Genomic DNA, 27,113 nt, shown 5'->3' with positions numbered 1-27,113 from the left:
GAAGTGAGCAAAGATGCAAACTGTTGGAGACGTGCCTCTTCTCGAACAAGCAGAGCAGAGCATTGAAGTGGGACCCCCATCATCTTGTGCGGATTCCAAGTCACGGAATTGGCCCTGGAAGAGCAACCAAACTTTAAAGGGAGACGTTATGACACGGGATAGCAACCACAGAGACAGAAATGCAAATAGCAAAGCTAAACTAAAAGTGGTGCTTTTATATTGTGCTAGGAAGAATAAGGCTTCCACATTATCTCAGTCCTCAATACTCATGCTTTTTATGTGTAGTGCTTTCAATTTACATTTATTTATTATTTTAAACAATATTTCTCAGTTACCTTTTAGCACAGGAAATGTCCTTAGGGCAGCTTACCATTTTAAACTTAAAAACAAAAACAATTTAGAAACTTAAAAACCTAAGTTTCAATTTGCCTTCTCATTCATCCCCTCATGAATCCTGTGCGATTATCATTAATCCCAGATATCATTAACCCCATGGCTGCGTAACCATGGTTTAAACACTCTCACTAACCATTTACTGCCAAAGGGTTAGCAGCCTAAACATGGATCCCACTATGTGAATGAACCATGGTGAGTCAGCTCTTCGCTCTTTCTGCTTTGCACCCTTGAGGAGACCAGAAGCATAAACTTCTGGTTTTAAACAAATCAAAGGGGTTTGCAAGTAAACTTAAGAATAACAGCAGAAACTAAGACCTATATAACTCCTAAGGAAAGAAGAGGGGGAGTATTTAGATTAGTTTTTTTTTTTTTTTTAAGATTTCATGACAATTTGGGTTTTACTTTGTAATGCAAATTTTTAACAAGAGTTGCAACTTTGAACCTTGGGATGTGATGTTTTGTTTTGTTTTAGTGTGTGTAAATTAGGAGAGAGGATGCCAGTCTCAAAGCACTCAAACACTTCTAATGAAAAAAAAGAGTCATTTTCCTGCCAGATTTTCTATTGAAAACATTGTAAATGTAAAACATGATTAAAAAAAATCAAAATCAAAGTATTGAGACAATAAGCTCTTAGAAGGATCATTACTGAGTACCAAAAACTAGGGGTGGGGAACACCATCAGTGCTGACACTGGATGCTCAGGAGCATGTCCAGAAAGCTCTAATTTTGCGCATTGGATGTGCAGCTTCAGCACATCTGATCTCCACAGTTGAGACATGCATGCTGATCAGCCTGTGTTAATCCCTGCCAGTCCACACAACTGAAAGGAACCAGAGCAGAACCAAAGCAATCTGTTCAGCCCACATGGGTGGATTTCCATGGAAACTGCAGGGACTGCAGGCTTTCCTGAGCAAAATTCAAATTCTCCTCCCACCTAAATATGGATTTGCCCCTTTCCTGCACTCTGTCATTATGTCTTTGAATGTATTATCTGATATATATATATATATATTCTGATATGTTGTTCCTTGCTTTTGTGACAAAGGGCGATAAGAAAGGACCTTAATAAAGTGGATAAAATAAAAGGAACTGCACCAAGCTCTTTGTGCTAGGTAAAGATCTATTCAATTATTTTCAGTAGTAAATAGAGCTTGAAAAAGAGTTTTCAGTGTTACATTTGTCAAGAGCAAATGGATTGATTTTAACTAGTTTTAATCTGCAGGAAGTTTGGTGTCCATTGCTGCAGTGTGCGAGTAGTATCTAATAATATTTCCAATAGCCCTACCTTTCAACACCATTCAATTTCCATTTATGTTTCCTTGACATCAACAGCCCACCGCCCCATGCTCCCTGGAAAAGAAGATAATAACCATTAGTTGTGCTCAGTGATATTGATTTCTTGAGACTGATGTGCAAAGGTGCAAGTCACTTTTGGATCTGCTATTTGTGTAGTTGTGGAGGCAGCTAAAAATATGGAGAAGAAACTGCAAAACATAGATATTGATGAGAAACAGTGATCTGGCTGTTATTTTGGAATCTACAACCACAAGGTGTGATGTTGGCATGAGGTTAAGTGGTGAAAGAAAGAAAGAAAGAAAGAAAGAAAGAAAGAAAGAAAGAAAGAAAGAAAGTCAGTCCTTCAAGGCAAGGAACACCTTGTACTTTGTAAAGCACCTGTGCAGATGGTGCTAAATAAATAAATAAATAAATAAATAAATAAATAAATAAATAAGACAAATCCTTGGAAGATGGGTCTACCAACCATGTGAACTAAATGAAACCTTCATGTCCAGAAGCAGTATACTTTTGAATAATGTTGGGGTCAAAGAATTAAGTGGTGAAGCCAGGTAATTTTAGACTCTGGATTTAATGGTGTTATGGCTATGTGTATTACTTTATGTTTGAAGCAACTAACATTTCTCTTCTCCCCTCCCTGCCGTTCTATGTGTTACAGCTGCTCGAGCATTCATGATATGTGAGAGCCACAGCTACAAAATGCGGCAGCCAGGATGCTGTGCACATACTACACTAGTGTTAAAGCATCTGCACTGGCTATGTATCAGCTATCAAGACAAATACAAGATCTTGCTGTTAGCACTTAAAGCTCAGAACAGCTTGGGACCAAGTTACCTTCCTCAATACTGATCTGTGATGGCATTGAAATAATTGGAGGAGGCCGTGCTGGTTGTACCATAACCTGAAGATTGCATGTCATAGCAGCCAGGAAGTGGGCCTTCTCTGTGGTGGCACCCAGTTTGTGGAATGATCTCACCCTGGTATGCAGGAGATGCCAACTGTATCATTGTTTACCACCAATCAAAGATCCATTTCTTTACCCAGGCCTTCCCTTAGTGAAGTTGCTGCACAGTCTATTTGTTTACAGTGATGTTTTAAATGTTTTAGTTTGTGTTGGCAGTTTAATGTATCATAATTGTATTTTAATGTACATTATAATGCATTTTGTGAACCACTTAGAGATATTTTAAAATGTGTTCAGTGGTATATAAATCTATTAAACAAATAAAGAAACAAACAAACAGAATGGATGTGGCTCTGTTGGTTTACTGTTAGATGATCCAGTATTTGTATGTCAATGCTTGAAGATAGTACTAATTCTATACTCACATCAACATGCATCCAGATCTTGTACTTCTTGCAGATATCTGCAATAGCTATAAGTGGATCAAATGCCCCATATACTGTAGTTCCTGCTGTGGCGCTTACCAGGAATGGAACAAATCCCTATGGGAAAAACAAGAAAACGTTGCAATGGAGAAAACATACTTCAGATATGCAGACTATTTGCACCTCAGTTTTATTTGCAATAGCCCTATTGGAAAGCAGTCTAGAATGGATCAGTGGCTAAATATAATTAGTGCATGACACAGCAATAATCACAGAATTGTCATGTAATTAACAGGACACCCAGCTCTGTCTCCATGTCCTCTGAGAAGAGGTTGGACCAGTGCCAGAAGTCAGTAATGGGAAAGGTGAGAGCCAATGAATTGAAGCTGAATCTTGACAAGTTGGAGATGCTGTGGATAGCTGGTTCACCTGTTGGGGAATTAAGTGTACAACTTGTTCTAGATGGAGTTACATCATGGACCAGGACCCTGGAACATTGTCCTCAGAGAACCCTGATCCTTTGTCCTCTGAAGAAAAGGGTACAATCCAGGGAGGGCTTTAGTCATGGAAAGGCATCATGAGGTTTCCATCTCCCCAGGACCCAATCCTAGGGGTTTGCTTTCCTGCATCTAGAGGAGATTGCCTGTCATCTTCAGTCTCTGAGGGCTTCAGCCATGAGGACACTAGCATGCCACAACCATTCCCACATTGTTGCAGCATGAGGCTGCTAAAACAGATCAGGCCCCTTTGAGAGACAAAATCTCAGTCAGTGTGGAGGTGGAGCCAACCAGCCTAAAGAAAGCCAAACTCTTATTTAGGGCTTAGTTCTTGGTCTGCTCTTTGTTGGAGCAACATACAGACAACTCTGGTTTGTAGCCCTATTTGCAGCTTTCTAGGGTGCTGATCTGTTCCTGTCTGGCTTCCCTGTAAAACCTGGCCTACTCAGACCCCAACTAAAGCTTTGGCCCCTAATAGAGCCCTGTAACCCAAGCTACAGCAACACAAAGCCCTCGCCACAACTGAGGCAGCATGGCATTGTCAAGACTGATGGCTCAAAGTAGCACACCCTGAAACAACAAATATGTCATTTGGGGCAGAGTCCTGGATCCAACTTTGTCACTTGAAGCCTAGGTGGCCTTAGAGGCATGAAGTAGCTTTTATCAGCTAAGGCTGCTTCAGTTATGACCATTCCTGGGCAGTTATAGTCTGGCCATGGAACTCCATTTTCTGGTAACTCCCAATTGGATTATTGTAATGCAGTGAAGATGGGGCTGCCCTTGAAGACAACCCAGAAGCTTCAACTAGTGCAGAGTGCTGCTGGTGGGATTCTAACTGGTACACCCAGGTGGGATAATATTACACCACTTTCTTAAAGAGCTACATCAACTACACATTTGCTTCTGAGCCCAATTCAAAGTGGTGCTGTTTCCCCTTAAATCCCTAACTAGCTTGGGACCCAAATACCTGAAGAAATACTTCTTCTTAGACCAACTTCCCTGCATTTTAAGATCTTCAGAGCAGGCTCTTCTGTAGGTTCCTTTACCTAGGGATATTCATTATGTATGGACAAAGGAAAGAGCCTTCTCAGTGGTAGCACCCTGTCTTTGAAATGCGCTCCCTATAGAACTTCAACTGGCAGTGATGCTATTACCAAGTTAAAACTTATTTCCCCAGGCATTTTAAAGCTGTTGGTCTATTCTGGAATCGGCTTCCAGTAAGGGTTCATCCTGAAGACTTTTCTTTGCAGGTCTTCAGGAAGGTTATGAACCCTCACTTATTTTTGCTGGCCTGTCCATTGTCTGTGGGCTGCAGAATTTCTATCTATTTCTTTCATAGTATATTTATTGAATATTTATTTATTTTTGGCTGTTGTATTCAATTTGCATAGGTGTGTGTTGTTCTTATTTTATATGCACGTAACCTTTAGAAGGTTCTACCCTTAAAAACAGACTAAAAATAATTTCAAATAAATAAAATATTTTTTCTCTTTATCCTTTCATTTGCCAGCATTATTGTAGTTTGTACCTGTAGGTGGCAGCAAATTGCCAAGACAACAACAACAACAAAAGCAAATATCAATGTTTTGTTTTCACAAAGCATTTCCTGACACATAATAACATAGCCATCTGGAAAGGCTATGTTTGCTTCCCATTTCTGAACTCTGTTGAATGAATAGCCTACGTGCTCTGATGTCATTCTGCTGGCTTAACTCAGATGATGCAAGAATCAGCTCAAATGGAATGTGGGGAAAGCTTCGGCTGTAGTGGGACCTTGAGTAGACATCAAAGAACCCACACAGGAGAGAAACCATACAAATGTGTATGGAGTGTGGGAAAAGCTTCAGTCGTACATTCACCCTTACTTTACATCAAAGAATTCACAAAGGTGAAAAACCATTTCTGTGTATGGGGTGTGGAAAAAGCTTCCATCACAAGTCTAACCTTTCTGAACATAAATGTATTCACAGAAGGCAGACACCACAGAAATTAATTTTAACACTGTTGTTTTTTATGCTTTTTATTTTTAAAAACTTTGTATATTTGTTTTTAAATGTCTACTGTTTTTAACTTTTGTAAACCACCCAGAGAGCTTTGGCTATGGGGCAGTATATAAATGGAACAAATAAATAAATAAATAAATAAATAAATAAATAAATAAAATAAACCAAACTGTTCAGATTTAAATGTATGTCTATATAAAAGAACCCTTCAATAAATAGTCCCTGCAGAAAACATGTATAATTCTTTAAATCTACTCTTCTTGATTGAATGACTTTCAAACAAAAATATTGTTGGGGTGGGGTTGGTCAGAAGAATACAAACATCAATTAATTAAAATCCAGTGGGTTGGATCCAGACTTAGGTGTGTGCAACTGAACTGGTGGAAGCAGATTTTCCCACCCATTCCTCTCCATAGCAGCCCCTCCAGCAGGGCCGGCCCTACCATGAAGCAGGAGGATGCAGGCGCAGCAGGCGGCAGTGTATGGGAACAGCAACGCTTCTCCCTCTCCAAAGGGTCCATTGCATCTTGGTCCTGCCAGCCACGTTACAGGTAGCACGCTGGGGAGGTGGGTGCACCTACGCATGCGAACAAAACTAATGCAGCTAGTGGGCGCATCGCTTGTTGAGGCACACATGTGCAAGCAGATAGGGAGGGAGAGGGAGGTGCAGTGGTGGTGGGGCGTTCCTGCTTCAGGCGGCAGCCTGCCTTGGGCCGGGCCTGCAAATGCAGAGTTACATTACGGGTGGGTTGCTTGATTTACTCTCCTCTTCTCCACTCCGGACAGTGCCATTTTAGTGGGGAATGGGATGTCTGAATCCTTCATCTGGACTATAAACTTGGCCCTATTTGGCATGCAACTGCAAACCTTAATACTCCGCTGGAGAGTGGCATGCAAAAATTGCAATTTCTTCAGATGATGAGGGTTAGTGACATATGTAGATGGGAAGCTACTTGCCTTTTGCTTTGCCTCAACAATTCTCCTTTCGAGATCGGATGGGATCATTTTCCCTCTGGAATGAAAGTAAAAAAATATAATGGGTATGGATTTGGTACCAGCCCTTTCCAATCAGTCTGCTACTCAAGTTAGTTAGCTGAGATGAGAGATTGTTGATTTATGAGAAAGTTGATTATTGCGACCCTTCAGAAACCTCAGCTTAACTAGCCACTCCCAAAGCAATGCATTCTGTCCTTTGTGATCTGCCTTCTTCATTGCATCTGAATTGGCTGATGACCAGGTTTCAGGTCAGATTTTAATCTCATTTTGGCAAATCTGAGCTCTTTCCTATGTGAAGAGACTGAATATGTGGAAATCAAAGGACATAACGTGGCAATATGATTGATTAGGTCACTCAGTCTCCATTGTCTCTCAGCCCTTTACTTTCTCAGTAAATTAGGCATGTCATACCCGTAGCCCACAAAGTGTTTGTTAATCTCACTGCAATCCAAAGGCTGATCAAGCATCTTGCAGGCCACAAGTTATGTGGCTACTGTGCTGTTACAGCCCTGGAACCCTGAGCCTAGCTCAACAAGCCTCACACAGGACCTACCAATTTTGCAAGAGAAAGGGGGTGGGTGGGTAAGATTTAAATAGGATCCAAGTTACACTTTTGGAAGAATCACATTTCACAGCCCTCCTGGGACTACACTATTTCAGAATACACCTTGGGGAATCACATGATTGAATGCTCCCCCAACATTCAATTGAAGCATTCAATCATGAGATTACCCTACCTGCCTTTTGCAGTGATACAGTAATTCCAGGAGGGTTGAACCATATGATTCTCCTGAATGTGTAGAAAAGAATCAAGGCTAAAGTCCACAAACTGCTTAGACTGGTTCACTTAATGTTGCTCCATCATCACTTCAAGCGAATGTACTTGCAGTTCCACTCAGGCTGAGAGATGAACTGTTTTAAGTATCTGCATATCAGCTTGAGTGACAAGCCATTTTAAATGCAAATGCATTGCTTTATAAGTGTACCTTAGCTTTACAAAGGCTACAAGTCAACGGCCATCTTCTCATTCTGTTATTAATTTATATTGGGGCTGGCATCAAGGGTTGGTGTAGTTGGGCATGGGCCAAGGGCCCACCCCCCAACAAGGGAGCCTGCATGAGAGCCCACTGGAGTTGCTCCTTCTCTTCACTGCAATTGGCTTGTTCACCTGCTTCTCGCTCTTGCCCAGACAATGGTAGTAGTGAGAACGAGGAGCTCTGGATGGCACTGCCCACTTGCTTACTGGCTCTCTGTATGTCAAGCAAGCAAACAAACAAACGGTAGCAGTGATGAGAAAAAGGATGAGGAGCAAGAACAACTGTTGAGAAGGTAGACTCACTGGGCCCATTCAGAAGACACCTTAAACCATGGCTTTAACCATGGTGGTTAAGCCAGGAAGCCAGGCCATGTTCAGAAGACACCTTAAGCCATGGCTTTAACCATGGTGAATAAGCTTATTTGCTGTGGTTTAAGGTGTCTTCTGAACACAGCCCAGCTTTCTGACTTAACCACGGTGGTTAAAACCATGATTTAAGGTGACTTCTGAAAGGGGCCATTGAGGGAGGGGGGACTGAGGGTTTCCTGCTCGAGGACCCTCATAAATCTTGAGCTGGCATTGTTTATATTGATTGGGTTATTCTGTTTTGTTTTTTTAATAACAGAACACAATATTTTGATGCCCGTAACACATCTCTATTAATCTGGAAACACACACATGCACACATGATTGGATCCATGATGTAGTCATGACTCATTGATTTCAGTGAGCTTTCATTGATTTCAATGAGTCTATCCTAAATCCAGATCTAACCCACACTCTAGTATTCCAACTTATTTTATCAAGGAGATTCAGTGGTTGTCTTATCAATTAAAGAATGGATTAATTCAAAAGAATACTGATTGCTGTAAAGTAACTTTTAAGTTGAGGCAGGCATTAGTATGATAGAGGCATGCCTGTTGCCTTTGGTGTTTACTTACATTTTATGTATTTGTTTATTTTTTTAAAAAAAATCACTTTATATAGTCACCCGATAACACAAGTTCTCTGGATAGCTCACCAACAAATGCAACATTAAAATTCAGTATAAACAACACAAACTAAAACACAGTAAAAACTCAAATTTTGAACTGAGAGGCCTAAAAATAATATTTAGATAGAGTTGGTGAATAAAAAGGTCTTCACCTGGTACCAAAAAGGTCATAGATGGTACCAGGCAAGCTTCTCTGGGGAGGGTGTTCCATAAATGTGGTTCCACCACCAAAAAGGCCCTCTTCCTAGTGGCCACTCAACTCACCTCATCTGGCAAGAGCACTTGGAGCAGGCTCTCTGAAGATGATCTTAAAGTTCAGATGGGTCCATATAAGAGAAAGCATCCTAACAAGTCACCTGGTTCCAAGCTATTTAGGACTTGAAACCTTTGCTGCCAGGCAAAGATCTTTTCATTCTCTCAGGCCTTTTAACTTCCTATATCCACTTGATTGCCCAGCTGTATCTTAAAGTCATGCCTTCAACCTGTTTTTGTTTCTGCAGATATTTTTCTATCATTTTAGTACTTTTTGGTTTTGATATTTTAGTTTCTGTTATTTTTAACACAATATCTGTGGCTACTCTCAGTTTTTATTGCATTTTATCAGGTTTTATTGTGTTCATTTCGTATTTATGTACATCGACCTGAGAGCTTTAGCTGTAGGGTGACTCACAAGTTGAATAAAAAATAATAATAGATAAATAAATAAATACACATATAACTAGCACTTTAAACTGGGACCTCAGCTTAAATGGGCAGTGTGGGTTTTTGAAACACGACAAAAACATGAAAAGCTGTAGAGTACATGCTTTGCATTATTATTATTATTATTATTATTATTATTATTATTATTATTATTATTATTATTTCTTCTATGGCCTTGTTCAGACAACACACTAAACCATGCAGCATGGTTTAGTGTGTTGTCTGAACCAGGCCTATACCTCCCCATAGCCGAAGCTCTCTGGGTGGTTTACAAAAGATTAAAACATCAGTCCTAGGTTCGATGCCCCTGGTATCTCCAGGAAGGGCTAGAAAACTCCTGTCTCAAACCCTGGGGAACTACTGCCAGTCAGTGTTGACAATACTGGGGTAGATGGACTAATAGCAGCTTCCTATGTTCCTAGTTGCTCTTCAGTCTGTCTTTAAGGCTGCAATGCTATGTGTGTTTAGACAGAAAAATGTCCTACAACTCCCAAACATGCACAGGATTGCCTTCAAATTTGTTTTAAACTGTATTTCAAAACATTTTTAAAAATATGTTTTTTAACCATTTTAAATTTAAAAATAAAATAAAATAGTTTTTAAGTTTTAATTGTAAGTCGCCTTGCGGGGCTCTATTTGGGACAAACTACAACTCAAACATTTATAAATAGATAAATAGTTTACCATGGGCTGCCATGTAAAGAATACACACATTACAGGCAACAACGCCTATTTCATAACTACCTTTGGAACTCGCCGAAGAGATCTTGTTTGTGCCCAATATCAATCTGACAAAACATCCTTAGAACCAAATATTGGACAATGCCATTTTATGGTAACTGTTGGTGATCTGTTTCAAACTATGTCTTCCTTCTTTCCTGCTGTATTCAATATACGGCTCTTCTTGCAGTGACGAAGGTTGTGCTTACCTTTCATCGCACCTGATCAAAATCACACTGTCAGTACCAATTCCTAAGGCTGCTGCTCCTTTCTTCACAGAAAAATGACTCTGAAAAAGTACATTGATTATTTTTTGCAATGTTTGTTGCTCCGACTACTAAAGAATAATGAAGTCGCACCCATGGGAACATCTCTTGTGTAAATCACACTCTTATGGATGTCTCCTGTGTAAGCCGAGGTAAGAAGAGAAAGGGGATTTTTCTTGGAGGGAACTAAGTGTCAAGAGTAGGACTAAAACAAGATGGAGTTTGGAGCACCTTAAAAGACTAACAAATTTATCGTGACATTAGCCAGCATTCCCCAACTTGGCACCCTCAAGGGTGCTCCAAGACTCCATCTTGTTTTTAGTCCTAAGAATGTAAAGGTGCATGTTATGCAGCTTTAGACAGAAAAACTCCCTAAAACTTCCAGCATGACTGCCTGGGGCATGCTGGGAGTTGTAGAACTTTTTCTGCTTAAGCATGTATAGGACCGCACCCTGAACAAGCCTTCCCCAAACTAATGCATTCCTGAACATTGGGGGCTGGGGGCTGGGGCTGATGTGAATTGAGGTCTAACACATCTGGAGGGAAGTAGGTGGGGGAGGATGCTCTAAACTGTGAACTAGGAAATCTCAGATTCAACTTTCACCTCTTCTATGTACAAACTAGGAGGCCATGAACAAGCCACTCTCTTGGAGCCTCAGCCCCATATCTTCAACATGGGGATAATAATTCAGAGAATCGTAGAATAACAGAGTTGGAAGGGGCCTATAAAGCTATCAGGTCCAGCCCCCTGCTCAGTGCAGGAATCCACCTTAAAGCATCTCTGACAGAGGGTTGTCCAGCTGCCTCTTGAAGGCCTGTAGTGTGGGAGAGACCACGACCTCCCTAGGTAACTGGTTGCATTTTCGTACTGCTCTAACAGTCGGGAAGTTTTTCCTGATGTCCAGCCGGAATCTGGCTTCTTGTAATTTGAGCCCATTATTCCGTGTCTTGCACTCAGAGTGTTGTTGCGAAGATTACTTACAAAATGGATGTGAAGAGCTTTGAACCCTAAAGCGCTAAGTGCTGTTGCTGCTCAACACTATCAAACTGCTAGCACTGCTTGTCCAATGGACTTCAGTCAGTCACTATATCTCACCCTAACCTACCTCACAGGGTTGTTGTGAGGATAAAGGGGCGATGAGAGAACTATGTACATTGCCTTGAGTTCAGGAAGAAGGGCAGGATAAAAATGGAATCAATTTTTAAAACCCTATCACCACATGATACATCCAATTCATGACAGAACACACTTTCCCAATATGATGCGTTTGAAAGGGCAAGGGCGTAAGAACACAATTTCTTTGTAAGCAAAACAAACAAGTAAGTTAATAAAAAGGCCTCTCTAATAAAGATATAGGCATGTAGATATATAGATATAACAGAAAGAAAGTGACTACGTATTCCACAAAAGGGTGTTCTAGGAAGACTTGTTTAATTAGCAAAAAGAAGAAGTGACATTAGCAAACAGTTTAAAACAGAAACACCTACATGCTCTGATGTGAAGGCAACCAGTCGCGGAATAGCTGCCATTCCTTTCTCCTTAACTTCTGGGAACATCTTGAAACGTGCAATCAACATAGCATACATGTTAGATATGGCACCACCTGGAGTCCACAGTAACACACTGTTACTTCTTCTATTCAAAATTACATTGCTTTAAGTACAAAAAAGAAGGAGCTACATTTAGGGTTTAATCCTATGCATGTTTGGATCGAACAAAATCCTCAGACAGAAAACTTTAGACAGAAAAAATAAGTTGTAGGACTCTTTTTCTGTCTGAACATGCATAGGGTTGTAATCATGAACAACTTGTTAGGGACAGAGATTTCTCTCATTTAGTAAGGCATGGCTTGATCTTAGATAAGGGAAATTCTTGTTACACACACACACTCCCAGATTGAAATTACCTGTCAAATAAAATCTTTCACCATAAAAAAAAAAGCATGGACAATTTAGACTTGTTAGAAAGAAGTCAGGAGGTTCTCTTCCCTTCCTTATACTGGGCTATCCCTAACATTTTCCTTCCTTATCTCTCAGTTCTTTTTCTTCTGCACATGATGCCTCCTTTAGAGTTCTGACTGGTTTTGACTGAAATCCGGAGTGGATTTACCACTCCTCTGCAGCTGGTGCCACTAGCCTCTACTGCTAAAAGGCCGACATGTCTCTACTTACTGGCAGTAACATATCAGGACTAAAGGACAAATGTCTCTTTGTCCCCATTCAGAAGACACCTTAAACCATGTCTTTAACCATGGTGAATAAAGCAAAAAAGCCTTACTCACCATGGTTAAAGCCATGGTTTACGATGTCTTCTGAACATGGCCTGGTTTTCTGGCTTTACCACCATGGTTAAAGCCATGGTTCAAGATGTCTTCTGAATGGGCCCAATAAGTTAAAATATGCAGATTCTGGGGGTAATTTTGGCCTTGTCCCTTTTACCTTCAGCCCTGCTCATCACTGAAATGTGGTCCCCGAGAGCCTCTTCAAAATTGAATTCAGCCTTTGGGTTGAAAGAGGGGCAACAGCCCTGGTTTACACATCTGGGGCTGACTGGTTTCACGAAAAGGGAGGGATATTGCCTTTATCTTGATATTTGTAATGTCTTTACTAAGGCCACAAGAGAGCGTCTCTGTCTCATCATTCAATTTCATGATTTCTTTATTTCATACAATTTACAAAATATTTAATATAGCAGGACTAAAGGGCAAATGTCTCTTCCAATCACATTTTCCCAGGCTGCCACTTTGGCTCTTTATAAAGTAGTGCAATTTGCTTGAAGGAAATATTCAGCAGGGGAAGGCATTAAAGTCCTGAATAATTGTGCCGCTGGACTGCTGTAAACATGCAACATTTTGATCTCCAAGAGAGGATGAACAACCACCTCTCTTGAACACGCTCCCTGCTTCTCACATTAGAATGACTGCAGAGGATGTTATATATCGCAGGCTTAAATACGTAAGGAAAGATCACGCACCAGGTGAAAATATCCCGTCACCAGCACCCCCTGTCCATCCAATGATTTCTCTCATTTTCCTCAATGTGACGTATTCCAAAAGCACAAACACTGGAGCAATTTCATAGGTGAACCTGAAAGACAGCAACATCTGTATATTATTGACCCATTTAAAACATTGACTGGATCTCATGTCTCCTGCCCCAAATCTTTAAAGATTTTTAATACAACATTGATGCAAGGTCATCTCTGACAACTGAGTAACATTGCATGAAGGCTTCACTGTATCAAATGAAGGGCTATTCCAACCTGTGCAAAGCTGAGTCTGCTTGCTAGATTTTTAACAAGTAAAATAAAGAATTAGATTGCTGTTCCTATTGATAGATATTTTCCTTACACATTTGGGGCTTAAAAGAGGACCAGGGATAGTTAAAGTAGGATGACTGTGTGGAAAGGAGGACAGGGCTCCTGTATCTTTAACAGAAAAGGGAATTTCAGCAGGTGTCATTTGTATGCAGGCAAATTCCCTCTTCATCACAACAGTTAAAGATGCAGGAGCCCTGCCCTCTTTTGTATCTGATCAAGAGAGCATCACCCCCATGCTACTTTTTCATATTAGTAACCCAAGAGGAAATCAAAGGACATCTAATGAGGAACTGTAATGTGGTACATATAGAGGATCCCAGGTTCAAAAACTCATTCAGGCATGCTGTTCATTCACAGCCCAATCCTGTGCATGTCTCCTCAATGGGACTTCAGTGGGACTTTCTCCCAGGTAAGCATGTATCAGATTGCAGCCTCAGTAACTTTGGGGCAGCCACCATCTCTCACAAGGCTGTTGTGACAATAGAGGAGAGAGGTGGGAAGAGAAAAGCATCTCATGGTGCACCTGGAGCTCTTTGGAGGAAAGGTGTTATCAAAACAAAACAAAGCAATGCGTGATATTTATTCATGCAAATCACAAAATAATTCTCTGCTGCCTTTCTGGGAAGTTGTTTTCTCACTTGCTGGTTTACAACTGTAATTATTTCTGAAAGGTCAACAACTCACAAAACAGTCACAATAATGGCAGGCAGGACGCTGTTTTTGAAAAGACTGTCTAGACTCAACACTGCATTAACTGAGCTTAAAGGGATCCCACAATGAAAAGCACTGGCAAATTGGCATACTTACATATTGGTGTTTGCTGTAGAAGTTAGCCAGTCTGCAGCTAACCCAACCATATCCAATCCAGTTGAAAGCTGATTGAAATATCTGGGATGCCCTGCATAATATTGAGAAAGGTGAGGATTATGAATGTTTCAGTTGTTCATTTTTCTTAATAAGTCATGCTATTGAAGAGCAAATTGCATGTTTCACTCTGCTGGGAAGGGCAAGCATAGCATGAAACAAGGATGCCACATTGCAAAACTTATGCTTTATCTACATTCACCCTGTATATTCCCCCCACCCCCACATATACTCCACCAGTTTGGCCCTTGCAATCCACCCCTCCTTGTGCTACAAGCAGAGATGAGGCAACACCAGGGCAAGTAGCTTAAGTTAATTCCTTGGTCTTCTTGCCTGATTCACCATTCCAGCCTCAATCAGTTAGACACAGGCTCTGCAGATCAGAACCCAGGTAAGTTATGTGTGGGGCCCATAGTCATCAGGGATGTGTCATGATCAGGCCTGTTCCCCTTAGTGTGGTGGAAGGCATTTCAGGCTATCAATCGGAATCAGATTCTGAACCAAAAGAAACAGGACTAGAAATGTACCAGCCCACACAGGAAGCAGGGGGAGGAGATTCTCCCAGGCTCTTCACCAGCCAGGGATGAATCTCCTCCCCTGCATCCTGTGTGGGTTGGTATGTTTCTAGTCCTAGAATCATAGAATAGCAGAGTTGGAAGAGGCCTACAAGGCCATCGAGTTCAACCCCCTGTGTCTTCTGGTTCAGAAACTGATTCCGATTGATAGCCTGAAACTCCTTCCACCACACTAAGGGGAACAGGCCTGATCATGACAGGATGGTCCAAGACATGTTGTTGCCTGAGTCAAAGGACAAGAACATGACCCCACCCCACACACCCACTCATTGCGTTTAGAGAAGTTGACTGAACTGGTAGCTGAATCTTACTTTAGCACTTGTGATGGGGCAGCGTCTGCCGCTGCACCTAAGGGCAGTTGACAATGTTAGGGGGCGCAGGACAAACTCTGTGGCACATATGACTCTGTCCTCCAGTAAATTTTATTTATTTATTTATTACATTTATATACCGCAGGGGAATGACTGGGGGCGCTCCCACCACTTCCCCCATTCGCCCTTGTATCTACTGCCTGTGGCAGCTGTTTCACTTTGCCTAATGGTAGGGCCAGCCCTGATATGTCTGTAGAACAGTTGAATAATGAATCTGATATTGAAGACGCTCTGATTTGACTGTAACTGGACCAGGACCCAGTAGCCATGATTTCACATGCTGGCCATTTCCACCCTCCAAGCATGAGCCCTTTGAGAAGAGCCACACCGTTTCCCCAAAACTTCACCCCCCTTGTCTTGTCAAAGACACTAATGGAACCATCAGGTGTCTAAATCAGGCAGAAAGGTCAATCAAAGTTAATAGGGCCAGATAAATCACAATGAACAAGAAGGGAGAATATGTCCAAAATGAACTGGAAAAGAGTTTTTATAGTCATGTCCCGTGTCCCCCCCGCCACCCGCACTGCCAAAGAATTCTTCTCTTAAATACTTCAGAAAAATGGGAGAAAATCAGAATTCCTCTTTTGCCTCATAAGTGAACTCAATCTGACTGCCTCCCCCCAGTTCTCTTGGTGGATTTTGGCCTTCTAGGATTGGATAACATGTGAACCTTTGGTTCTAGGTCATATCATAGTAGTAACTTTAGTCATGCTGACACTCTAGGGAAGTATTAAAACAATTATCAATTCCATGCATTAGATTCAACCAGCCAGATCTACACCACACAGGATATAATACTTTGAAAGTGCTTTGAAAATGGTATATGGGATGTGTCATGGGTACCAACAGTTGTCAATACTGTTATACACTATTATAAAGCAGTAGTGTGGATCCTGCCTCCATCTCCTCAACATTTCATTCTTCTCACACCTCATTCTCACAGCTTCACCAAACAGGCAGCTTTTGCCTAGGCTCTTGTAACATTATAAGGAATCTAATAGCAAGATGGGTCTTTCTTGAGCAATAGACGCCATGTCAGCAGCTACTGGGAATTTTAAAGGAGCTCAAATCAGGAAGTTGGTTATTTTTCATCTAGAGATACTCCTAGGCAGGGGTGGGCAGAAAGTAGATTTCCAGATGTTTTGGATTTCAACTTCCAGCATTCCTGGCCATGCTGGAAGGGGCTTCTGAGAGCTGAAGTCCTAAACATCTAGAGATCTTACCTTCTGCCCACTCCTGATCTAAAGGACAGTTCATATGTACAGACCATGTGTAAACCAGCTGCCCTGTGCCTGTCTAGATTACTGAAGGAGTGGGGTGGCCAAATATTCTCTTTTACAGAGGACAGTCCTCTATTTGGAGGTCTGCCAGAAGACTCCTCTATTTTGAAGACATCTTTGAAGGGCTGCCCCATCCACGTATGGCACCAAGATGAAGAACCTTGAGAAGGAAGAGTTGGGCCTTGAAGTTGCCCATCAACACACCTGGACAGCAGACTAAGTAAGGCACTCAGGTCAGCTGGTTACAGGCTTCCACACTATGGTGAGATGTAGTTTATTTCTATTTCTATTATAGTTATTTCAAATGAGCATATGCAATTTAAAAAAAGTAAAATGGTGACCCCCCCCCCCTTTTTGATGACACAGGTTTACTTTTTGGGTGATTCACAAATGGCCACCCTATGAAGGAGAATCCAAGCTCTCTCCCACTGAATCTCCTGGCAGGCAATGAAAAATGTAGAGTGCAAGCTGAAACTCGGCTTGCCCCCTTGCCTTTCCCTGTAGCCCCTGAAATACAAAAGGCCCAGTCCTCAAAACTCCAATGGTTCAAGAACTCACCAATGGCGGCCAGCCTTTGCAGGAGCAGCCCTTCCATCCCATTTCCCTCCTTGTGTTTTCCAAACCATATCTAGGAAAGTGACCAGAAAATGGCTGATGATGTAGTGCTGGAAGAATTATATGCCAGGATGAAACTTGCACTTTACAAATATCCTGTGACTTTCTATGGAGTACAACTGGGTTATTGGAAGCACCATGCTGTTCACTTGTACAAAGTGCCTCTCCCTTAGGACCTGCCATTAATGGGGAACATTAATTGGCCAATTAGGCTAGTCTTTTGTCAAAGTCACCTTGGAATGTATTTTAAGATGCATGCAAATATGCGTGTGTGTGTGTGTGTGTGTGCGTGACAAAAGTACAGAAAAGGAGCAATTGATTAATTATAATTGTGTGTGTGTGTGTGTGTGTGTGTGTGTGTATATATATATATATATATATATATATATATATGTGTGTGTGTGTGTGTGTGTGTGTGTGTTGTCTGTTTATATGTGTGTATGTAAATGGTTTTTATTTTATGTACAATATTATATTTTAAAGGATTCTAATCTTTGTAAATTGTCCAGAGAGCTTTGGCTACTGGACGGTATAGAAATGTAATAAATGAGTGAAAAAATGAATGAGTGAATGAATGAACTAGTGACACTTAAACTCCTTTAAAACCAGTGGGATTAATCTCTTCAGGATTAGGGCATCTAAATCTTGCCATGTGAGTTTTGTGATCTGATAAAGGTGAATGGAGCTGTTTCTAGCCACTCCCTACACCATGTAAAATGTGTGGATTCCCAGAAGTTGATCTAAAATAGCTACACAAAAGTAGAGGGAGACCATCGGATTGGGTTGTGCTCTGTAGAATCCTGAGCTCAACAGCTAATTCAGACCTGGGCAGGGAAGAGATGGCTCAAAACCGTTTTCCTTTTAATTGCAGCATAAGAAAAAAAGAAGAAATAATAAAGTGGTGTTTGTTCTGACCACGTTTCCTGCTTCTCTTTAAAATGAGCTTAGCAGTGCCTTCTAGCAACAGCCCTTCTGATGATCTTTGTCCACATGCCACATGTTGTCAATAAATGCTATATTTCAGAAGCAGGCGTACCAGCTGAGAGCTTGCCTGGGCTCATAATAACTTCTGTGATGAATAGCTAATGATTATAAGAGACAGGGCAAAATGAGGGAAGGGAACTCCTTGCTGACTGTTTTGCATGAGAGTCAAGGGGCCGAGGATGGTATAAAGATTGCCTGGGCAGCAGAAAGATGTACCATTTCTTCCTTGTCAGAACACACAATAATAAACCACAAAATTGCCTGGTAACTGTGATCCAACCACTCCAGCCAGATCTACACCACACAGGATATAACACTTTGAAAGTGCTTTGGAAACGGTATATGGGACATGTCGTGATTTTAAATAAACTTTATTGAAGTCAGAATCATTGCTGAATCAAAATGATTCATGAGAAAATACCTTGTGGACTGTTTAGTGCAATTACATGGTTTATTTCATTGGCTTCTAGATTTTTCTTTAAGAGATCTTTAGTAAACCTTTTGGAGAAGCTCTCTCTCTCTCTCTCTCTTTCTCTGAAGCTGTTAGAACAATATTTTTTTAAACAAACAAACAAAGAAGAGTTGCGTACCAAATGCCCCCCTCTCTGAGGTTTGTTACCAGCCAAGAGAAGGATTGGCCACTGCAATAGCACAATAAATAAATGCACCTGCCTGCATGCGAAGCAGGAGATACAGCAGGGCTATTAAGGAAAGGCATACAAAAACTAAGAGGAAAATTATCACCCTCTAGCAGTCTTGTATCAGTCACACGTGCGCACACACACCCCATCAAGAACTGAGCATTGAAAGGTGTTGGTCTGTCATCCATGGTACAATACACAAAAGCTCAGTAATCACACTGTGTGGGTGAAGCTAAAGGAGGGAAGAGGGGAAGGCAGAAAAGCCCATTATTCTCTTCTAAATGGAGTCAAAGCCTAACCCTCCTCCTGCCCTTGCTACTATAGCTGAAATTATGTTGACTGTTCTAGAGAAAGGCTGTAGATAAGAGCTGGAAAAGCAAAACGATAGGTCTCACTTTCCAGTTCTGGACAGGATTTTCTCCAGTGCTGTTCCCCAACATTCCTTATTTGTTAGGTTTTTGTCCCACCCTTCCTCCAAGGAGTTCAGGGTGGCATACTTGTGGTTTGCTGCCCATCTGCTTTATCCTCACACATACAACAGCCCTGCGAGGTAGATGGTTGAGTAGGGATGTAAACCTGAGTTTCCTGGTCCTCGTCCGGCACTCTAACCCAGGGGTGGGGGACCTTATTCACCTTGAGGGCCACATTCCAAGGTGGACAACCTACTGAGGGCTGCAAGACAGCAGTTGGGGGGGGGCAAAGCCAAACATGGGCAGGGCCACATCCACATCCACACCCATCCTTCCCGCATTTGCAAACATTCAGACACCCACACAAAGATGCCCCCCCCTGCAGACTTTTCTTCAATGGGGTGATTTGGGTGTGTGTGCAATGTGTAGAGAGGGGTGGGAGAGTTAAGCCTTTCCCCAGCTGCAACCTCCCAAAATCACACCTCTGTACTACAATTAAGTTTGAAATAAAGTCTCCCATTGGTTCTAATGAAGAGGCCAGTATTACAAGACACTAAATTGGGGGTGATGTAGGAAATTTAAATGGCTGCCTGTTGCCAGGTAAGCCCATATGAGGAAGCCCAAGGCAGGAGTCAGAGCCAATGATCTCCTGCCAGGATGCTGGGATCATGGCAGCTGCCCAAGGCTGCCAGGTGCTGATGCTGGATCTACTTAGAAGGCACTAGCATGTCATCAAATCCAGGAGCCCTCTTCTATGTCAGGGTAGGCCACACATATCACAAGAATGTTTAAGCCAGAGCACAGCATTCTAGAACAAGAATGTAGAAGCAAACCGGATGCACCATACTAAGATGTCTATAGACCAGGGTGGGCAACTTGTGACCCTCTGGAAGTTTTGGCCTACAATGCCCATCAGATCTAGCCAGTATGGCTAATGGTGAGTGGGAGTTGTAGGCTAGAACATCTGCTATGGGGCGGTATAGAAATATAATAAATAACAACAAAAATGACACCTGGAGGGCCACAAGTTGCCCACCCCTGCTGTATACCATAATGCTTCAACCAAGCCTTTAGGCGTCGGTACACCTAACTGACAAGTACTAGCCTGAAACAGGAGGGAGGGGGGTCCTTTTCAATCATTTGTAATTGCTCCTATCCCAACCCAAATGCAACTCCTGGCTGCTCAAAGAACAAGTATGCAGGCTGTGATCAAACAGCTTTCCTCCTTATTTTTGCTGTTTTTATTACAGTTCTATTGCTTGTTTTTTTATTGCTATTTTATTGTGGTTTTGTTGGTTTTGCTATGTGTTTATTGCTTTTTAAGACAGTATCCATGTTTATTCTGTGTTTTATTATTGTATGCTGCCTTGGGAAGGCTTCTGCTCTGAAAGGTGGCCAAGAAATATTCTAAATAAATTAATTAATTTTTTTTTTAAAAAAATATATTATTATGCTTTTGATTTTTTTTTAATAAGAATAACAATAAGAGAAAAAATACAATTAAAAACCCTATAAACATACATGGGATGATACATGTGCTCTTCCCAAAGAGCACCAGTGCTTCACCACAAGTAATAAAGATTCAGGCCTTAGCTAGACCTAAGGATTATCCCAGGCAAATGGAGGGGTCGTCCCTGCCTGCTCCCGGGATCCCCTGTGTGTCATTTGGATGCACAGGGATAATCCCGGGACAATCCCGGGATATAGGCCTGGTATAGCCATGGCCTCAGAAGGTAGGAAAATAATTAGGATGACACAGAAGCAGGTATGAAATTATGCAAGAACTTAACATGTGAACTGAAGACTTATGAGAGACCATGAACCTACCCGTACACTACCCGTCATGAACCTACCTGTACACTGCACTCAACATCTAAGGTCCTCCTTCAAGTGCCTCCTCCAAGGGAAGCTTGAAGGGTGGCAATAAGGAAGAGGGTCTTTTCAGTGGTGGCCCCCCAATTATGGAATGATCTCCCCAATGAGGCTCGCCTGGCACCAACATTGTTATCTTTTTGGTGCCAAGTTAAGGCTTTTCTTTTCTCCCAGGCAGTTAACAACATATGCTGAGTTTTTTTAACTGACCCAAGAATAATTGTTTTAAATAATATTGCTGTTTTCATGCTTTTAAATTTTAGTATATTTGTTTTTAATGTTCACTGTTTTTAACTTTTGTAAACCGCCCAGAGAGCTTCGGCTGTGGGGCGGTTTATAGATGAAATAAATAAACAAATAAAAGGTCTTTTGATATATGTGTGTGTGTGGGGGGGAGATCAGTTCACCAGAAATAGCAACTTCCTACTAACAAACTGCCTTCCTAGAACAGATCAAAGGACAATGTAGATCAGCACTCTATACAGAACAAGAAACAAGACATGATGAAAATTAGTGGGTATTGTTTGTCCTAGGCCATGGGTGGGCAACTGGTGGCCCTCCAGATGTTTTGGCCTAAAAATCCCATCATCCTTCATCAATGGCTATGCTGGCTAGGGGTGATGGGAGTTGTAGGCCAAAATTCTGGGGGTCCACAAGTTGTCCTAGGCATTGCATTCTTACAGATTGCATTTTGTGAGCGTAGTAATACACCCCATAGATCACTTGAATGCTTTTTAAGAGCAAAGGGGTCCACCATCCCCACCTCTTCTATCAGTGAATTCCACTACTTGGAAAGAGCGCCACAGGTAGACAACATTTGTCTAAAAACTAAGAGAATTGTTGGTTCTCATTGGGTACAGTTGCAGAGAGAGAGACTTCAAAAAGCTGTGGTGACATTGAGAGTAAGGATACAGGGCTAGTCCCAAACTCACAGCAGCGCCCCCCCCTCCTTGTGTTATCTTTCTCTCTGACTTTTCCCTTTTGCCACTCCCCAGAGCAAGGAGATCTTAACAACACAATCCTAGGTGTGCCTACTCAAAATGAGTTCAATAGAGTTTACTCTCAAGTAAAGTATACATGGGCTTACAACCTAAACCAGCCAAGGGACAACAATCCCATTCACCTGGACTAGATCTTCCTTTGTTCTGTGTTCCTGAGCTGCTCAGGTTCCAGCTACCCCTCAGGGTTCCTTTTAGGAGCAATTATGCATCACATCATTTAAATTGGCTTACTTGCTTCCACAATAACACAAGCAGGAGAGTACTATTTCACTCGTGTCCCACTTCGGGACTCACAGTTTTGGTGAAATCCACTCCAGCTGTGTTTTGCAGATGGTCGGGTGTCTGTTGTCCACCATCCTCTCATGGACAGAATCTCATTTTTTTAGGGATGTGTGAGGATTTCATTCCACTTGCACAAGTGCGCATCAGCACTGATGCGCATTAGCATAGGTACACATTCGTGCTGAAATGCATCAGCGCAAGTGCAATTTTGCACAAATCCCCCCAAAGGGGGAAAAAAAGTTCTGCAAGTCCACAGAATCCATACGACTCGGGAAAACCCTGCCTGCTGTAAAATCTGCAGGTTGGATCCATAGAAAGCTGAACTCATTTGAATCCATTGCAGATTTCTATGACAGCTCTAGCCCATCTTGTGGACTTCCCACAGGCAGCTGGTTGGGCTCTATATTTATTTATTTATTTATTTATTTAAGGATTTTTATGCCGCCATTCAGCCAAAAAAGGCTCTCATGGCGGCTTACAAAAGTATTTCTTGACAGTCCCTGCCCACAGGCTTACAATCTAAAAGACATGACACAAAAGGAAAGGGGATTGGGAGGGAGGAGGAGGAGGAGGGGGAAAAGGAAAGCAAATTCAGGCACTACAATCTTAGTTGGAAAGTTCAGCAGTTACAGGTGACAGCAGGAGGGAGGGGGCTCTCAGCTGGAGCTGGACCCAGGCACGGTGGAGAGGTGCCTGGCTGCTGCTTCCTCCCTCACTGGTGGCCTCTGCAGAGACAGTTGGTAGCAGGAGGGAGGGGGCTCTGAGCTGGAGTTGGACCCAGGCACAGTGGAGAGGTGCCTGGCTGCTGCTTCCTCCCTCACTGGTGGCCTCTGCAGAGAGAGTTGGTGGCAGGAGGGAGGGGGCTCTCAGCTGGAGCTGGACCCAGGCACGGTGGAGAGGTGCCTGGCTGCTGCTTCCTCCCTCTATATGAACAGAATGCTGGTCTAGATTCAGCAGGGAACTTCTTAGGCTCTCATGAACAGATTTAGGGTTAGCAATTTTGAACCCGGTGATCTGGATATACTAAAATGATATTAAATAGGGGTGTGCACGGACCCCCCGCTCTGCTTCACTTGCAGATCCGCCATTTTTCGGATCGGGCCGCTCCGCCCCGCCCCCGCTCCGCCCACTTCCGCTCCGCTCCGCCCGGAGATCCGGATCCGGATCCGGATCCGGAGCTCCGTTTCCCCCCCCCATAGGCTTGCATTGAAAGCTAAAAAATTATACAACTTTTTTTCTGTTCAAGTTAGAAACCTCATGTTTGGCACCATGACACCTCATGGGGATATACACACGCACGCCAAGTTTCAAAGCAATCCCATCATCCCCTGATTTTTGGCGAATTTTTGAAAATCGGGCACCCCACACACAACATCCCTGCGAGGTGTGTTAAAAAACACGGGGAAAAGCCCGTTCAGATGAAGAAAGAGAAGTTTCCCAGAATCCCAAGTTACCTGTTTTGCCTATGCCCTCCTCCAACTTTGGGATCATCATGACCGGGAGCTGACTCTGCCCCTCAGCCCTTTGAAAAAGGTATTTTTCCCGCCGATTTTTTAAAAACTTCTAGCCCGCGACCCGTACGATGCAGAAAGTTGAGAGTGGTCTCAAAATGACCCCCATCCACGACTCTCTGTACACAAGAATTTTCAGAATGATAGCTTAAACCCCCCCCCAGTTATCCCCGATTCTTTCCCTCAATGCAATCCTATGGGCGAAAAGCCGAAAACGCAGTTTGAGCCGCGCGGTTGACCCGATTTTCACAAAAATATAGCCCGCGACCCGTACGATGCAGAAAGTTGAGAGTGGTCTCAAAATGACCCCCATCCACGACTCTCTGTGCACAAGAATTTTCAGAATGATAGCTTAACCCCCCCCCAGTTATCCCCGATTCTTTCCCTCAATGCAATCCTATGGGCGAAAAGCCGAAAACGCAGTTTGAGCCGCGCGGTTGACCCGATTTTCACAAAAATATAGCCCGTGACCCGTACGATGCAGAGAGGTGAGAGTGGTCTCAAAATGACCCCCATCCACGACTCTCTGTGCACAAGAATTTTCAGAATGATAGCTTCAAAAACAACGTAGTTATGCACGATTATTTGCCGCAATGCAATCCTATGGCGAAATGTTTTCAAGATGGCGACCGGAGCGCTCCGCCTGAACTCGGAGCTCCGGAAAATGGCCGCTTCTCTTCACCTTGCTTCTAGGGGGTCCACGGTCCGCTCCTACTCCGCCTCTGGGTAAGGCGGAGCAGGCCAATCCGCTACTGCTTCTACGCTCCTAATCGGAGCGGAGCACATCCCTAATATTAAAGCAACCATCAAAACCATCAAAATTAACTTTGGGCTTCAAAACTATACATGTCTATTCTGAAGTAAAGCCCATTAAGTTCAATGGGACTTACTCCCAATTATAGATTGGAGCATTAATAAACCAGTATAAAAGAAAAAGAGAAAAGTAAAACCAGCCTTCCCCAACCTCGTGCACTTCAGAAGTTTTGGACTGCAACTCCCAGCATTCTTGACCATTGCTCATGGTGGCTGGGGCTGATGGGAGTTGAAGTCCAAAACATCTGGAAGGGACCAGGTTAGGCAAGGCTAAATAAACCATTTCTATTCCTGTAACCCATTCCGTTCCTTATGGGATCCATTCCTTGCTTTATTTGTAGCTTGTTTCTTTCATGCATTGATTTCAATGGAGCCTAGTGATGTCAATTGTCATTTGCAGCTCCCATTACCTCCTGTGGACCTTCAGATAAGAGCTCCCATGGTTTCTGACAGGCAGCATCCTTATCCTCGATACAAATCGCTCGATCCAGAAACTTTATTTGCGCTTCCTTCCTGTGTTTCCAAATCAGATTTCAGTGGCTCCTGAAAGCCAGGCAGGACCGAGTCTTGGATTCTATGCACACATTCTTACCAGGGAGTAAGGCCCCATTCAATCCAGTGAATGTCAGTCTATTGTGTCAGTCCATAGGACACAATGTATGAGCAACTAGGCTAGTGAACAGCACTGTCAATTCCTCAACAACAGTTCATTGAACTGGGGGGAGGGGGACACACCTGTCTTTAAATAGGCTGGAAGGGAGACCCATTGAACTCAGTGGGGCTTATTTCCAAGTAAAAATTTATTTATTTGGTATATGAATATCCTGCCTTTTTTCCTCCAAGGACCCCAAGGTGGTGTCCACGATCCTCTTCTCCATTTTATCCTCACAACAACCCTGTGAGGTCTGAGAATGAGTGACTGGCCCAAAGTCACCCAGTGAGCTTCCATGGCTGAGTGGGGACTAGAACCTGGTTCTCCCGAATCCCAGTCAAACACTCTGGCCACTACACCACACTGGCTGAAGATCCAGCTGCAAGTGGGTTTTCTGTCATGTAGCCCCCCCTCAATTTCAAATTCATTCTCACTCCCTTCATGCATCAGTTGAAATTGGTTTGAGACTTTTGCCCAGCAAATCTCTTTGGCCATGGCTAGACCAGGCCTATATCCCGGGATCGTCCCGGGATCATCCCTGTACATCCAAATGACACACAGAGGATACCAGGAGCAGTCAGGAACGACCCCTCCATTTGCCTGGGATAATCCTTAGGTCTAGCTAAGGCCTTTGTCTCCATGGCTGCAAGTGCAATTCTGTAGATAATGTACTTGGAACTTATTCCTATTGAAATCAACGAGGTTAAAGTGCATTGGGGGTGGGGAATGTGTGGTCCTCCAGATGTTGTTGGACTGCAACTCCCATCAGTCCTAGCCAGTGTAGCCAATGGTGAGGGATGATGGGAGTTGCAATCCAGCAATATCTAGAAATTTACAGGGTTCCATAATTATCCCTGGCATAGTTGTAGACCAGGGATGATTTTGGAACCCTGTACACTTCTAGATGTACTCCGAAGTCTCACACCATGCATAGTAAGGGACAAAACAAACATTACTTTAAATGGCTGTCTAGTAATCCTTTAAATGGGTGTCTATGTCCTTTTTGTAACTTTTTTTTGTTAGAGTTGGTCCAGTATCACAGGCAGTAAGCCTAAGTATTTCAGTTGCTGAGGAACATGGGCGGGAGGGTGCTGTTGCATCCAGGTCCTGCTTGTGGTATACTGGTCCAAAGCTGTTTTGCCATTGTGTGAACACAATGCTGGACTAGATGGACCTTCAGTCTGATCCAGCAGGGCTCTTCTTATGTTCTTATGTAGTAAACCAGCACATCAAAGAGAAGGATTTAGGAAGTCTTCTCCTTGATGTGCTGGATTACTACATGCAGGGTATTTATATATATATATATATATATATATATATATATATATATATATATGGGGCACATTCAAAAATATGATCGCCCCGTCTGGTATGAAGTGATACAGTTCAGGGTTCCATGCCTTAGGGCATGTCTACACTAGCCCTACATCCTGGGAATGTCCTGGGATCGTTCCTGTGCATCCTAATGCCACACAGGGGATCCCGGAAGCAGGCAGGGACTCGATCGCTCCATTTTCATGGGATAAGCCTTAGGTGTAGAAAGGGCCTTAGTCTACCACTACATTGCGCACAATGGCAGCATTAGGTTGTGTATATTGTGTCAAATCCTTGCAATTGATCGTATTATGGTAAAGCTCTTTCCGTCCTGTGCATTTATCCCTTCTAGGACACACAATGATATTTGTTCT

General features: G+C 42.7%; 1 protein-coding gene across 3 annotated transcripts in view; it reads right to left on the bottom strand.

The window, feature by feature from the left end:
* Nucleotides 1-27,113, bottom strand: part of GAD2 (glutamate decarboxylase 2) — a 45,393-nt gene that overhangs the window by 8,772 nt on the left and 9,508 nt on the right. For all 3 annotated transcript variants that reach the window (XM_063127828.1, XM_063127845.1, XM_063127836.1), the window contains 8 exons: nucleotides 14,362-14,452; nucleotides 13,210-13,322; nucleotides 11,724-11,839; nucleotides 10,179-10,258; nucleotides 6,479-6,533; nucleotides 3,022-3,138; nucleotides 1,682-1,746; nucleotides 36-114 (listed from right to left, as the gene is read on the bottom strand). In XM_063127828.1, coding sequence (XP_062983898.1) covers nucleotides 36-114; nucleotides 1,682-1,746; nucleotides 3,022-3,138; nucleotides 6,479-6,533; nucleotides 10,179-10,258; nucleotides 11,724-11,839; nucleotides 13,210-13,322; nucleotides 14,362-14,452 — 716 coding nt within the window. The remainder of the gene's footprint in view (nucleotides 1-35; nucleotides 115-1,681; nucleotides 1,747-3,021; nucleotides 3,139-6,478; nucleotides 6,534-10,178; nucleotides 10,259-11,723; nucleotides 11,840-13,209; nucleotides 13,323-14,361; nucleotides 14,453-27,113) is intronic.

This window comes from Elgaria multicarinata, chromosome 1 (genome assembly GCF_023053635.1).
Source record: "Elgaria multicarinata webbii isolate HBS135686 ecotype San Diego chromosome 1, rElgMul1.1.pri, whole genome shotgun sequence".
NCBI classification, from domain to species: Eukaryota; Metazoa; Chordata; class Lepidosauria; order Squamata; family Anguidae; genus Elgaria; species Elgaria multicarinata.
This window is presented reverse-complemented; position numbering and strand designations above follow the sequence as displayed.